Source organism: Erithacus rubecula (genome assembly GCF_903797595.1).
Source record: "Erithacus rubecula genome assembly, chromosome: 6".
In the NCBI taxonomy this organism is placed as follows: domain Eukaryota; kingdom Metazoa; phylum Chordata; class Aves; order Passeriformes; family Muscicapidae; genus Erithacus; species Erithacus rubecula.
In genome coordinates, this window is record NC_136688.1 from 44,337,956 (window position 1) to 44,351,548 (window position 13,593).

General features: G+C 41.5%; 1 protein-coding gene across 1 annotated transcript; it reads left to right on the forward strand.

The window, feature by feature from the left end:
- Positions 1–3,184: 3,184 nt before the first annotated feature.
- Positions 3,185–11,229, forward strand: PSMC1 (proteasome 26S subunit, ATPase 1). Its single transcript, XM_079308601.1, has 11 exons — positions 3,185–3,270; positions 3,659–3,712; positions 4,530–4,626; positions 5,023–5,147; positions 5,625–5,810; positions 6,004–6,132; positions 7,033–7,129; positions 7,310–7,499; positions 8,519–8,670; positions 9,987–10,141; positions 10,930–11,229. The coding sequence occupies exons 1-11, from the start codon at positions 3,268–3,270 to the stop codon at positions 11,062–11,064; spliced, it is 1,323 nt and encodes a 440-aa protein (XP_079164727.1). The 5' UTR covers positions 3,185–3,267; the 3' UTR covers positions 11,065–11,229.
- The last annotated feature ends 2,364 nt before the right edge of the window (positions 11,230–13,593 follow it).

A 13,593-nucleotide genomic window follows, 5' to 3' on the forward strand; every position in this document is an offset into this window, starting at 1 on the left:
GCTCTTTGCACCTTGAAGACACAGCAGAGTCACTGCAGAGGCAGCTGAAGCTGCTCTCATCCACACTGGGAATATCAGGAAAGCACAAGGCCCACAGCCCTTCACAGCTGAGAAACACAACACTGTGTCAAGGAAGATCAGAGAACTTATGACTGATGATTCGAGTAATGAAACGTCAGGTGAATCTTTTCCAAGGGAATGTCATCTTTGTCAATACCCAATAATTCACATCAAAGGCATTTTAGCTAAGAGCCATTGATGTAGTTAGGGCTGAAGCTTATTGGATTCCACTCCTTTTTGAAAATGAACTGGCTCAAATGTACAGTACAGACTTCAGGAAAAACAGTGGAAGTGAAGGTAACATTCCTATTTTTAAAACAATATTTGAATCTTGGAAGCGGAAGAAGGCAGAAGCAATCATGCTGCCTGATATCAGGCACTTATTTGAGCACCTTAATTTTTAAAAGTCATGTCCATAGTTCCATGGATAGACACTGTAAAGTAAAAGACTCTTCCAGAAGGTGAGAAGCCTTATTCTGAGTTTGGGAGAGAATCTTTGCTGAGTTGTTTCAGTGAGGAGCCCACAAGTATTAGTATTCTGCAAATAATTATCCTTCATACTGTTACTTGCCAATTAGTAGGTGATAGGAATACCTTCCACTTCTAAACTGTTTGAATAACTTGTAAGCAGCAGAGAAGCTTAATGGTTAATTTGGTACTTTGACACACACACACACTTTAAAAAAATCCCAGTGGTCCTTAAACACTTTCATTTTTATTCATTTATCGAAGGTGATGTAAGCTCAAAGCCCATTTACGAAAAGAGAGAGTCCAAATTGCAACTCTTGAAAGCACAATCCACTATGTGTAGCTGCAATAGCAAGATTTATGCTTTTCCAATCTGTAAGTTTATTTTATTTTATGCAAACATTAAAAACCTCTAGGCAGCTAGACATACACTAAGAAAGACAAATTGACAACAACATAAGTAATCTTCATAATTTCCTGTATGTGCTAAGGGAAAATAAACCTCTTTGCTATTTACTAATCCCAAGCCAAATATTCCCCCAGCCCTTAGCTGCCCTCTTCCTCTTCAAAGGCCTGGGAACAGAGCTGGGGGCTTTACAATATGCCTGAAAGATCAGCTGAAAGCTTAATGAAGAATAAAGAAGTGGGGTAGAAAACACTAAATATAAACAAAACACAAAACCCCTCTCTGAACATGTCTTGGTATTTTTTGATGTGAAGAGCTTTTTGATGTTCCTGAGGCTATGTTCATCTTTAACAAACAAGGACTGTGTGTTCCTTCCTGTTACCCCTGCTCACTCTTTTTTTTTTTTTTTCTAGTAAGCATAACCCTAGAAATCAGAGGCACTTGGATAATTTTTATTGTTTATACAATATTTATTGTTCAAAGTTCCTAATTTGACATTATCTGTACTCTGCAATCAAATCAAAATTTTGGATGTGTAAAGTTAAGGCAAGCAGTCAGGTTACAGAACCACTTTTCTATTTCACTTCCAGTTTGCCAGCACTATCCACCCCAAGAACTGAAAGCCATTAACCAGAACACCCCAAATACAGTGTTTCCCTTCTGCAATTCATGTTTTCTGTCACAGCTATTCCATAGTATGTCTTTAAGTGAATGAGCTAGGAGACAATCTTGACAACATCCTTTCATAGTTGCTCCCATATAAAATTTCCTACTATTTATTAATACTACAAAACCAGATAGGCTGTCACAGATTTGTCTTGTCAGCTTATAAATAGAAAGTTCAGCTTTTACATTTGCCCTACACCCCTACCATTTAGGTGAGTTTATGCCATAATCCTCACAGTTAAAATGTCTGCAAAACTGTATGGCACTAAAATCAGGCTTTCCGAGAGAAAAAAGTGATGAGAATTCTCCATCATAACCAGAACTACCAATTACAGGCATAATTTGAAATAAATGTGGGTATGTCTTAGTCTAAAGGGAGGTTAAAGGAGGAAAAATTGTGTGAGGGAAAGAATATTCTGGCATCTTTACACTGCAAAGTTAAAAGAAATACGGATGCAATCTTGTTAGGCTGTAAATTCCAAAACCTAAATGTTATTACAGAAAAGAATACCTTTTATATTTAATTTAATTTCAATGTCTTTAAAAGTTACAGAACAGCTGATACTGTAACAAAGGCAGCTAATTCATAGAACAATGAAAACAGTTGAAAAGTCAAATTAAATCCACAATGCACAACAGTAACCCTTGTGAGCAAATGGAACCAAAACAAAGTGAATGATCAAAACCTCACACCTTTCTACACAGCTCAGCCAGTTACATTTATAATTAATAAAGTTCCCTACTCAGACAGGAATTCTAGGGAAAGTGTGAAAGAAAAAAAAAAATCGAAGCAAAGCAAAACAGTCCCATATCCTACTGTCTTCTGTAAACTGAAGCCTCTTCACAAATGCTCTGATCTCTACACTGAAAGCAGTGATGGATGTAAATATAATCTCTGTGCTGGTTGACTGAGTGAGAGCAGGCTGTAAGTATTTTTAGACTCTGCCCTCATCTTGACTGTAATCTTTCTGCTACTAGTGATGCTCTTTCAGCCCAAAGCAGAGGAGGTAGCTGCAGATGCCCCAGGAGGAGGCAGGGGCTTTGGTTCTGGTGGGCAGGGGCAGAGCAGCTGCTTTGGCCCCGCACAAGGACGGGATCTGTGGTGCAAAGAACTGGTGTAAAACAGGCGGGAGCCAAAACTGGCTTTGGTTCGGGATCGGGCACCTGCTTGAGCTCAGGCTTCACCCTCGCGATGTCACAGACGCTAGAAGTTTCTACTGCATTTCCCCAGGAATTCCACAGCTCAGTAGAATTCAGTGTTGGTATAAAATTTATGTTTTTGTGTAGGGAAGGACTTCCCGAAAACTTCACCCATGTCCTTTAAGTGCTGCCGCAAGAAGAACAATTCTTCCAGCACACACAAGAATGTTTTTATATGGACCAGCTGATGCAAGAGATGGAAGGAAGTGTAGGGAAAGCCCCCGTAAGTTTAAATACAGGGATGGAGGTTTGCCGCTCTTGCCCCCCTGCGGCGGCTCCGCGCCGCCCGCGTGCCCGCGCACACCGCGGGCGCACGGCGCCCCCCGCCGGCCGCTGCGGGCCCCGCACCCGCGCCGCTGCGGGCCCCGCGCCGCCCCGCCCGCTGGCGTGTCCCTCGCCGCTGCCCGTAGTGACGCGGCGCGGCCCGTGCGCCGCGCTCCGAGCGGTTCCGGGGCGGTCGCGGCGCGATGGTGAGAGCGGCCCCGGCACCCCCGGCACCCCCGGCCCGGGGCGGCCCCGAGCGCGGCCTCGGGGGTGCGGAGCGCGCCTCCGCCTGCCCCGCCGAGCCGGGGCCCCGCGCCCCTCCGGGCTCCGCCTGCGCCCGGCGTTTTGCGGAGTCACCGCCGGCGCCTCCAGGCCGCGGCCCGGCGAGGGGGGGAGCGCGGGCGGTGGGGCCGCGCCGGGCGGGACGATTGGTTTCACTTTTGGGCAATAAGCTGGAGGGTGTTAGCGCTTTGTTTAGACAGGAGCAATTCAGTTACGGGATTTCTGTACGTGGAGTTGCCCGTAGGCTATTCGATTCATAGAGCTGTACGTATATTTGTGTTTTTGTCGTTTGTTTTTTTACCTTTTGTCTAGGGTCAAAGTCAGAGTGGTGGACATGGTCCTGGTGGTAGCAAGAAGGATGACAAGGTAACTGAAACCCAAATAATACTTACAGAAAGAACTACAAGTGTGCTGCTGGCTGCAATAGGCTTTTAAAAATTACTTTTAAAAAATTATTGTTGTATTTGGAACTGCATGAAATTATGCTCTTGCTGGCTCTGATGAATGTCTTTTCTGGGTGTTTTTTCTGGAGAAAACAGGTGTTCATAAACAAAAAAGGGAGCTTAAGAAAACCTGAAATTTCTTAACAGTGACTTGTTTTGTAAAGAAATAAAACTAAATGTGCAAGGCTAGGATAGACTAGTTGCCTTCAAGGTGCCACTTAAGGAACTGCTGTTGGCTTGGAAGTGACATTGCATGATGATCTGCAGTAGGAGTGTGCTTCATGTTGTGAGACATCAGGGGCCTCCCTGGTCTCCTGTGGAGCTGAAAGTACAATGTGCACAGCAGGCAATGTCTAGGCTGGGAAACTGAACGTGTCTGATTTATTGTTTGAAGTGCAACAGAAAGGTGGAGATTCAATATTTTTCTCTTTGTCTCTTCTGTTAGTTTCTTTTGTTATTTATTTCAGGAAGGCTTGAGCCTTCCATGTCCTATATTCACTGAAGACTGGCAAAAGTTTAAATTAGGAGAGGGATGTAAAATAAGCAGGAGAATAAAATCTTGAATATTCCTTAAAAAAAAAAAAAGTCACATTTCTTTTTGGCTTCTTGCTACAGATTGTAAGGAGAAAGTTTTGTTATGAAAAGCTCTTTTTTAGTCTGTGCACTTTAACACCTATGTGTTGTTGTATTGTTATTGTCCCGATTTTTTCTCTTCTTATGGAATTCTTTTAATGAATAAGGATAAGAAGAAGAAGTATGAACCTCCAGTTCCAACCAGAGTGGGGAAAAAGAAAAAGAAGACCAAGGGACCAGATGCTGCCAGCAAACTCCCTCTGGGTAAGCATCCTGCCTGCCCTGCAGAGCTGCAGACTGTCTGTTCTTCAGGAAGTATAGACAGAGCTCTTCTCTCCTTGAGATCTGCCTCTGGAAGTCACTGACACACTGCCAAATATAATTTTATTTCTAATTAACATTTTAAAAGCCCCCCCACAGAATAAGATTATTGTTTTGCAAGATGCCGCCCATGAATTCCCAGGTAAGAGAGAGAAAATTTAAACTGAGGAAAACTGCAGAGGAAATATTAAATCTGTTTTTCACCTGGAGTTATAGTGGGACAAATAAAGTGCAAGTTACAGTTAGGAAAATAAAGCAGGATTTCTAGTAATGAATTAGGGGTTAGTTGGTACCATGTCCAACTTATTCTAAAGTACTGTGATTCTGCTTTGGTTACAGTGACTCCTCACACACAGTGCAGACTCAAGTTGCTGAAATTGGAGAGAATTAAAGATTACCTCTTAATGGAGGAAGAGTTTATCAGGAATCAAGAACAGATGAAACCTTTGGAAGAAAAACAAGAGGTGAGGTTTGAGGTTTGAACTGTTACTTCTAATGTTACAGTAAATGCTCTTAATTAATGTGAACTACTTCATACCAAAGCAGTGGAAATAAAGTACCACCGATGTGCAAGTTGATAGAAACATATCAGGTTTATTACAATTCCTCATTAATTGGCTAAATTGTTTTAGACCAAGCATAGTTCACTACAGATGAAGCCAAGGCAGTTTTTTGTTTCTTAATGCCCTGTCAAAGTGCAGCTCACATATATCCATCAACAGAGAAAGAAGATTCCAGTTATTCACATCCATATAAATGTTGTCCATAGGGTAGGACTAAATTAATAGTGGATTTTATTACTGACCTCTGCATTTTTGGGGCAGTAGGACAATAGGAAAGACTGGTTCTGCTGTGTTCTGTCTGAGTTGTTGAGCCAGTGTTGTACAAGAATGTTTTTGCCTGTATTGTTCAGTTGTTTTTTGGATTGTTCTTGACATCAGGAAGAAAGGTCCAAGGTGGATGATCTGAGAGGAACACCAATGTCTGTGGGTACCTTGGAGGAGATCATTGATGACAACCATGCCATTGTGTCCACATCAGTGGGATCAGAGCACTATGTCAGTATTCTGTCTTTTGTGGACAAGGACCTGCTAGAGCCAGGCTGCTCTGTTTTGCTAAATCATAAGGTGAGTTGTTTTTATAAAATCAAGTTTCTTATATGTTCTTGTACTGTTTTTAGCTGGCTTTTTTTTTCCTAAAGACTGCAGAAAAGAGAATGCTGTTTATTTCAGACCTAAATAAGTGGGCATAGGAGTTAGACCTCAGTTTGTATTAAAAATGCTGCTTGCCTTCTTTGATGACTCTTAATTCTTGAATTAGGTTCATGCTGTGATAGGAGTCCTGATGGATGACACAGACCCTTTGGTGACTGTGATGAAAGTGGAGAAAGCTCCTCAAGAAACGTACGCTGATATTGGTGGCCTTGACAACCAAATTCAAGAAATCAAGGTATTCAGTTGTACTCATTTACAGTTAAGCCAGCAATTTAACTGTTGTGCTAGGAGCTGAAAAGGGAAACAGCAGGACTGGCTGCAGTTCCTGTAGTGGTGTACTTTATCTTTCTGTAGTGCAATTCTTCATTAGATTTCGCTAGGCAGACGTGGACCTCAACCTTTTAAGTGGGTCACCAGAGGCTGTGTGCACAGGAACCTTTCACAGTTGCTCAGGAACCTATAGAGCCCAAATCTCTCTAATAGCTTGTTACTTTGCAACACATAAAGTTTTGACTGTTGCAAGATGAGAGTTAAATTGTAAAAACTGCAGAGGTTGTTTTGAGTGTCTGATGCTGTCCAATCTAAGGATTTAGTCTCTCAGGGTAATTGCTTGTTTCGTTTGTGCATTTGTTTGTTGTTTGGTTGGAGAGTATGAGGTCGGTTGTTTTTTTCTCTACCAACAGAACTCTGCCTGAACATTACTAAAACTCAATGCTTTTGTTGTGGGGTATCTAAAACTACAAATGCTCTTAAAATCTATGGTAACTCTTTATAGAAGGCACACTTTCATAAAGGGTTCTCTGGCCTCAAGGTCATCCATGGATGATACTGAACCCTGGGGTTCAGGAACTCCAGGGTTCCAAATTTGGAATGATGCATTGAGGATAGAGGAGGGAGAATGTTCTCTGCTGCTCTATCACACATCAAGTAGAAACAATAGGAAGACCTGTGCAGATAGAGTAGTTGTCTGCCTTAGAATTAGAGGCAACAGAGAGCCATGCTGTTCAATGTCTGTCTTGAAGTCAGTTAAGTTCTTTTTGCCTTTGCTGCTTCCATTATTGCTGAAGATCCCTACTGATCTTTGTTGGAGACCACTCAGTCACATAAAAACACGTTTATGTTTCTTGTGCTTCAGGAGTCTGTGGAGCTCCCTCTCACCCACCCTGAATATTATGAAGAGATGGGTATAAAGCCCCCCAAAGGAGTCATTCTGTATGGCCCACCCGGCACAGGTATTTTACAGTTCAGTAGCATCTATGCTGAGCTAACACAAGTCAAATAATTTACACTTGGTTAGTGTTTAAGGCATTGCCAAGCCTGTCACAAATTTCATACAATTGTTTTGTTAGGGTACTTTTTTCTTTCTCTTTCCTTTTCTACAAATTACATTATTTCTTTCCAACTAAAAATAGGCAAAACTTTACTTGCCAAAGCAGTGGCAAACCAAACGTCAGCAACCTTCCTGCGAGTGGTTGGTTCCGAGCTGATCCAGAAGTACCTGGGCGACGGCCCGAAGCTGGTGCGGGAGCTGTTCCGCGTGGCTGAGGAGCACGCCCCCTCCATCGTCTTCATCGACGAGATCGACGCCATTGGCACCAAGAGGTACAGCCCCTGAGCCCCGCTGTGCACTGCCATTGCCAGGGACCACAAGAGCTTCACTAGAAACACTGCGCATACACTGACACTCAGTCTCTTTACTCTGCTACCATTTGCATACACTGTTTTGATGTAAGCATTTGTAACAAATAACACCACATAACTTCCATGGAAACACAATATATCACAGCTTTTTCATGCTAAATAGACATGATCAGAGATAACCTCTATTCTCTGCTACATAGTAGCATCTCTAGGACAGAGGTGTTAAAGCCAGAAAGAGACTCTGTGTATATGGCATCCTCCAGCTGCATATCCATATACAGTAATTTGCTTTAGTGATCCAATGGTAAAATAGAATATTTAATGTAGAATATATCCGTTTGTTGTTTGCCTCTTGAGTAGGTGGCTAAATACTTCTGCTTTGATAGTATTTTACAGGTTACATTGTGTATGTCACAGAGAAGCAATGCTTGTGCCACACTAAACTGTTGTTCAGCTCATATCCAAACTGTATTACTTGGAAAATTCTGTAGGTTTGTTGAAACTGTCCAATGCAAGTAGTCTTTAAAGCAGTCATTGTTTTTTAAATAAATAAAAAGGTGCTCATACATGTTTACTACATGGCCACCAGCCCAAAGTGCCACTAGACTGAAGTGCCAATTGTTGCCTTATGTATGGATGTATGTGCTTTAAAAAATTAGGTTATGTCCTTTTTTGTACTAATTTTGTTAGGTGGGAAGAAGATTTCCAAATATATAATAAACATGGAAAAAAAACCAGATTTCCTTTACATGATGGCTGTTACATTCCCCAACTACAAGAATAGTTCAGTGTCTCTTTACTTACCTAGATGGCACAGCATGATTCTGAAAACCTGTGTTTTGTTTACATGGATAAACATTACATTTTTAATTTTAATCTCTTATGGATATTTACAAACAAAGTACCCCTCAACTCCTTTTGTTTATACCTTTGTGTCAGTTACTTAGTGCTTTTTCAGACTATGCTTTTTTTCCCTAAAGGTATGACTCAAATTCGGGGGGTGAGAGAGAGATCCAGCGCACAATGTTGGAGCTGCTGAACCAGCTGGATGGGTTTGACTCTCGGGGGGATGTTAAAGTTATCATGGCTACAAACAGAATAGAAACACTGGACCCAGCCTTAATTAGACCAGGTAAGGCACTTCCCTGCTGTGGAAGCTAAGCCACTTTTCTTGTGAAAGGACTTGTCATAATTTGACAAACACAGGCTGGTAACAAGACTGCAAGTTTGTTCTTATTCACCATCTCATCTATGCTGGTGCATCTGTTGAAATCAGAGCCCATTTGCAAGCTTCTAAATGGGAAAAAAAAATCTTTGGAAGAGAAGGAATGTGTTAATTCCTTTACATATACAAAACCAATTTGAATATTCTTCCTTTCTCTTAAGATGGCACAGCTATTTTCAGTAATTGTTAAGCAAGCTGTGAGTAGCAGCAGCAGCACACCTGCAGCAGCTGGGGAAGGCAGGGCAGCACCACCTGTGTTTTGGGATGAGAGCCTAGGCCTGGATCCTGGTGCAAGGAGAGCAGGCTGCTCCTTACTGACTTGGCACACCCCTGCCATTTGGGGGATAAGTGAGGGAGATGTGTTGAACTTGAGCAGGCACAGGTAGTGTTTTTAAATGGCCACTAAAAATGTACCAAAGCATAGTATGTCTGTGGTGTCTGTTAAATTGTAGAAGGTAAAAGACAACACAGAGATCAAAAGAATAAGCTGAAATACCTCCATGGTATGAAGTTGCTGAGGTATGTGTTTGGTCTGGTTTTGTCATCATTTAGCTTTAGACCCTTCACCTCCAACTCAGTGCTGTTAGAGTACAGAGGAGATAATACTATGCCAGAATTGAAAGAGGTAGTCTGACCTTGCTTTCTACTCCAAGACGCAATTCAATGTGGCAGAAAGGATCATGGAACTGTTTAGGTTGGAAAGAACCTTTCAGGTCATTGAGTCTAACCATGGCCAAGTCCACCACTAAGCCACATCCCCAGCTGCCACTTCTTCACCTCTTTTGAGCACTTCCAGTGATGGTGGCTTCACCACTTCCCTGAGTGACCTGTTCCAATACTTGACAACCCTTGCCATGAAGAATTTTTTTCTTAAATCCAATCTAAACCTCCCCATGTGAACTTTAGGCCATTTTCTCTTGAACTGTTACCTAGGTGAAGAGACCAACCCCCACCTGGCTACAACCTCCTTTCAGTTGTAGAGGTTGATAAGGTCATTCCTGAGCCTCCTTTTCTCCAGACTAAACACCCCCAGATGTTCCTTCAGATATTCCTCATAGGACTTGTGCTCCAGACACTTCACCAGCTCTGTTGCCCTTCTCCATGCTCCTTCTGACATGCTCCAGTTTAAGAATTACTGTCAGTCAAACCCTTCAGGTGTTCTTTCTGCTGTTCCCAACAGCTGCATGCAAAAAAACCTAAGACTGAGCTTTTCCTTTGCACAGGACGTATTGATAGAAAAATAGAGTTCCCTCTACCTGATGAAAAGACAAAGAAACGAATCTTTCAGATTCACACAAGCAGGATGACATTGGCAGATGATGTGACTTTGGATGAGCTGATTATGGCAAAAGATGATCTCAGTGGTGCAGATATTAAGGTCAGTGCACATCACCATTGTTTATACTTCAAAGCAAAAATCAAATATCTATTGTCATTTGAACTCTTCGCCAATTTTCTGTGTTTACATCATTAAGGGACAGTGGGATGGTTTAAAATACCTTTTCTGAGTGCCAGGTACTCTGCTTTACAAATGGGAAATTAACATAATCATAATTGTGAGGTAGCTTGTATTGGTAAGAGTATGTACCTGTGTTACCTGAATTTGAAATTTTAAAGTAGCAAAGTAGAAACTAAAAGAAAAATGTGGAATCTTGTACAAGGTATTAAATACTACTTAAAGTGGTATAGGATAAGCAGCATTTTTAGGGACTATGTTGCAGGGCAGATAAAAATGCAACTGTGTATGAGGAAGCTTCAGCCATACCTCACCTGCTTTTTTAAAGCAGATAGAGACCTTGCTACAGTTACCACACTCATGAGCTTAAACCGACATGACACTACTGTCACCTCCCTGCAGGAGGATCACTCAGCTGGATGTGTCTGTCCTTGCATGAAGGAAATTACTGTTGTTACAAAGCTGCCTGTCAGGGAAGTGTTAACTCTTGACTACTTCTGTCTTTTGACACACTCATCTGGCTTTATCCAGCCTGCTCCAGTGCTAGAGAACACTATCAAACTTCTAAATGTAGATTTTGTTAATCTCAAACAATACAACACCTCGCTTCTACAGTTACTGGAGCAGTAGGAAGATGCAGCTGTCCTTTCAGTGTGTGGCTTGAAGGGCTTGCAGAGAAGATGTAACTGTTCTTGCTTCCTGTGTTGCAGGCAATTTGTACAGAAGCTGGATTGATGGCTTTGAGGGAACGGAGAATGAAAGTAACAAATGAAGATTTCAAAAAGTCTAAAGAGAATGTTCTCTATAAAAAGCAAGAGGGAACCCCTGAGGGACTGTATCTTTAAGTCATCTGTCTCTTTGGGAACTATACAGAACTTTCTATGTTGATGAGAGTCTTGTGTAAAACCACACAGCTAGTTTGCATTCATGAACAGGTTAAAAGCTGGTGGGTTGTGGGTTTTCAGTCAGTGTAACTCTTCACTTCCCAATAAAACATTTATTTGAATTGTTTTGGTGCCAAAGCCCTGCTGTTTACATGGAACTGTCTATTGGTTTCTCTGACTTTGAAGAAAATGTGCTGGTGCCTCAAGTGCTTGTTGCAGTGGCCCTGTACCATGTGGGGAGTGAGCAATGCAGGTGCCCCAACTCTCAGTCCTCCTTAGGCATGGCAGTCTCTTACAACTCCTTCTAGCATTGCTCTTGTTCTAGATTGCCTTCTTGTATCTTTTAGGGGCTAACTATGACAAGTGTCACTTGTGAATATCCTCAGTGTCATCAGTCATTTATATATGAAAACCAATGACAAGTATGCAACCTGAGTAACACTGAGATACACTTTAAAGGTACCCATCTCTAGCATTTGCAGCTTATAAGAGAGCAAAATGGATGCTCATTAGCAATTTGACTTCTTTCCCCCTACAGAATAGGGGCTAGGTGTCTGTTGGCTCAGTTGTAGCCATGGTATACTACTTTATGAAGCATCCTCTGTAATACACTTCTGAGAAGGGCTTGTTAAGTCCTAAGTAATTCATTTCCAAATGTTGTACATGTGATCTTTAAGGTTTCTATAAAAGTTCCACATGCAAACCAGTTATGCAATGTGCAGTCTTTGTTCTGGAAGTTTCTGTGGGAGCAAATGCAGGCCAGTAACAGACTAACAGAATTACACCCAGAGCCATGCCTTTGCTCACTGCCAATGCTCCAACAACAATGGCAGCAGCAGGGCCAAGAGATTTTATTTTTCTATGTAAAAATTATGTGGCTCATTGTTAAAAATGAGCCCTACAGATGAATGGAGTCCTTTATTTAATCTGGATGACAGAAATCCTGAAATAGAATTGTTTTTCATCTGGAGCTAGAAAAACAAGTTTTATTACCCATTCTTATAAACTTTAGGAGCTCTGTCTCCTTGGAAAGATCATAAAAAGCTAGGGATTTTTTAGCACTTTCTAATCATGGCAGTTGATCTCACTGTTGCTTGAGGGGCTGAAGAGCTTTATGACATGTGGCAAGCAAGGCACTTTTTATTTGGGACAGGGTTGTTACTGCTGGCTCAAAGCAACAGCCACAGAGATGGATTCAGCTCCCTGAAGAACAGCTGCATTGCATTAAATGAACCCTAGGACTCAGTTCCAGTATCCTATCTGCCACCACAGCAACTGAAAAATACACATTTGAAAATTGAGTTCTTACCTTTTGCAACAGAATTTAACTGCTGCCACTTTCACCAGTTTCTTGATGATCAAGATAGAAGTAATCAATATCAAGAGAAACTGAACAGCAAGGATATTCCCCACAAGGACAGGAAAGTTACTGGGGTCTGAATTAAAAGGCAGGACTTGCTCTGACCATCAAAAGCAAGGAAGCAGCCCAAGTGCTGCTTTGGGAGAAGCTGCAAAGGAAAGGACTTGGGACAGGATGCATGGAAGAGCAGAAAAGTAATGAAAGTCATAGCTGCAATCACTGGAAGTTTTCAAATATGACTGCAGAGAGAGTTTGTTAATCTCATCTAGGCTCCCTGTCCCACAAAAGGCTGGACTGGATGATCTTTCAAGGCCCCTCTCAACCTGGGTTACTCTGTGACTCTTAAGCAGGAGCACAATCAAGCTCCTCCCCTCCCCATGGCCCTTTCAGGGCTTTAGAGGAAATGGCATTCTGCTGTGAGATGGGAAAGCATTAACAAACAGGTATATTTGTCATGTTACTGTTCAGGGTACAGAGTAACTTCTACCTCCAGTTCAGGAGCTCTGTCATTTTTGTAGAAAGTAAAGATTTAAAAAAGAAACTATATTTTTTCACAAAGACTAGTCGATACAGGAAAACCAGCATCACTTGCAACTACATCAATATTATAAAGCTCTTCAGAAATGATGTAATGCCATTTAAAATTATACATCTTTCCTGCAATATTGAAAATAATTTTAGAAAGGAATAAATGAAATGCAGCCTGAACTAGAGTGCATTCTATCCTGTATCATGGTGGCAGACCCGAGCTAGAAGTTGTACATCTTGGTCCAGACATAGTTTCATAAGTAACAGGATCTCACCAGCTGGATAATGCCAATTGTTTTAGTGACAGTTTTCTCATGAAAAATGTCTGAAGCAGTTTTGGGTATTCTGTGGCTACAGGTATACTTGTTTCAGATGAAAATCCAGTTTCTGAGTCCTTGGGTCTCAAGAGTAGGAATGCTAAAAAATCCTTTCCATGTTTCAGAATGTTCTGTTATACAAAATAAATGTGTAACATAACTGTATCTTCAAATTGTTACCATATTTCATATTACTTCTCTAGGAGTTTTTGCTAAAAGTCTCTTGGAATATAAGCCACTTTTTAAATAATCACAGAAGACTATGCCTTCTTGATGACAATCAAG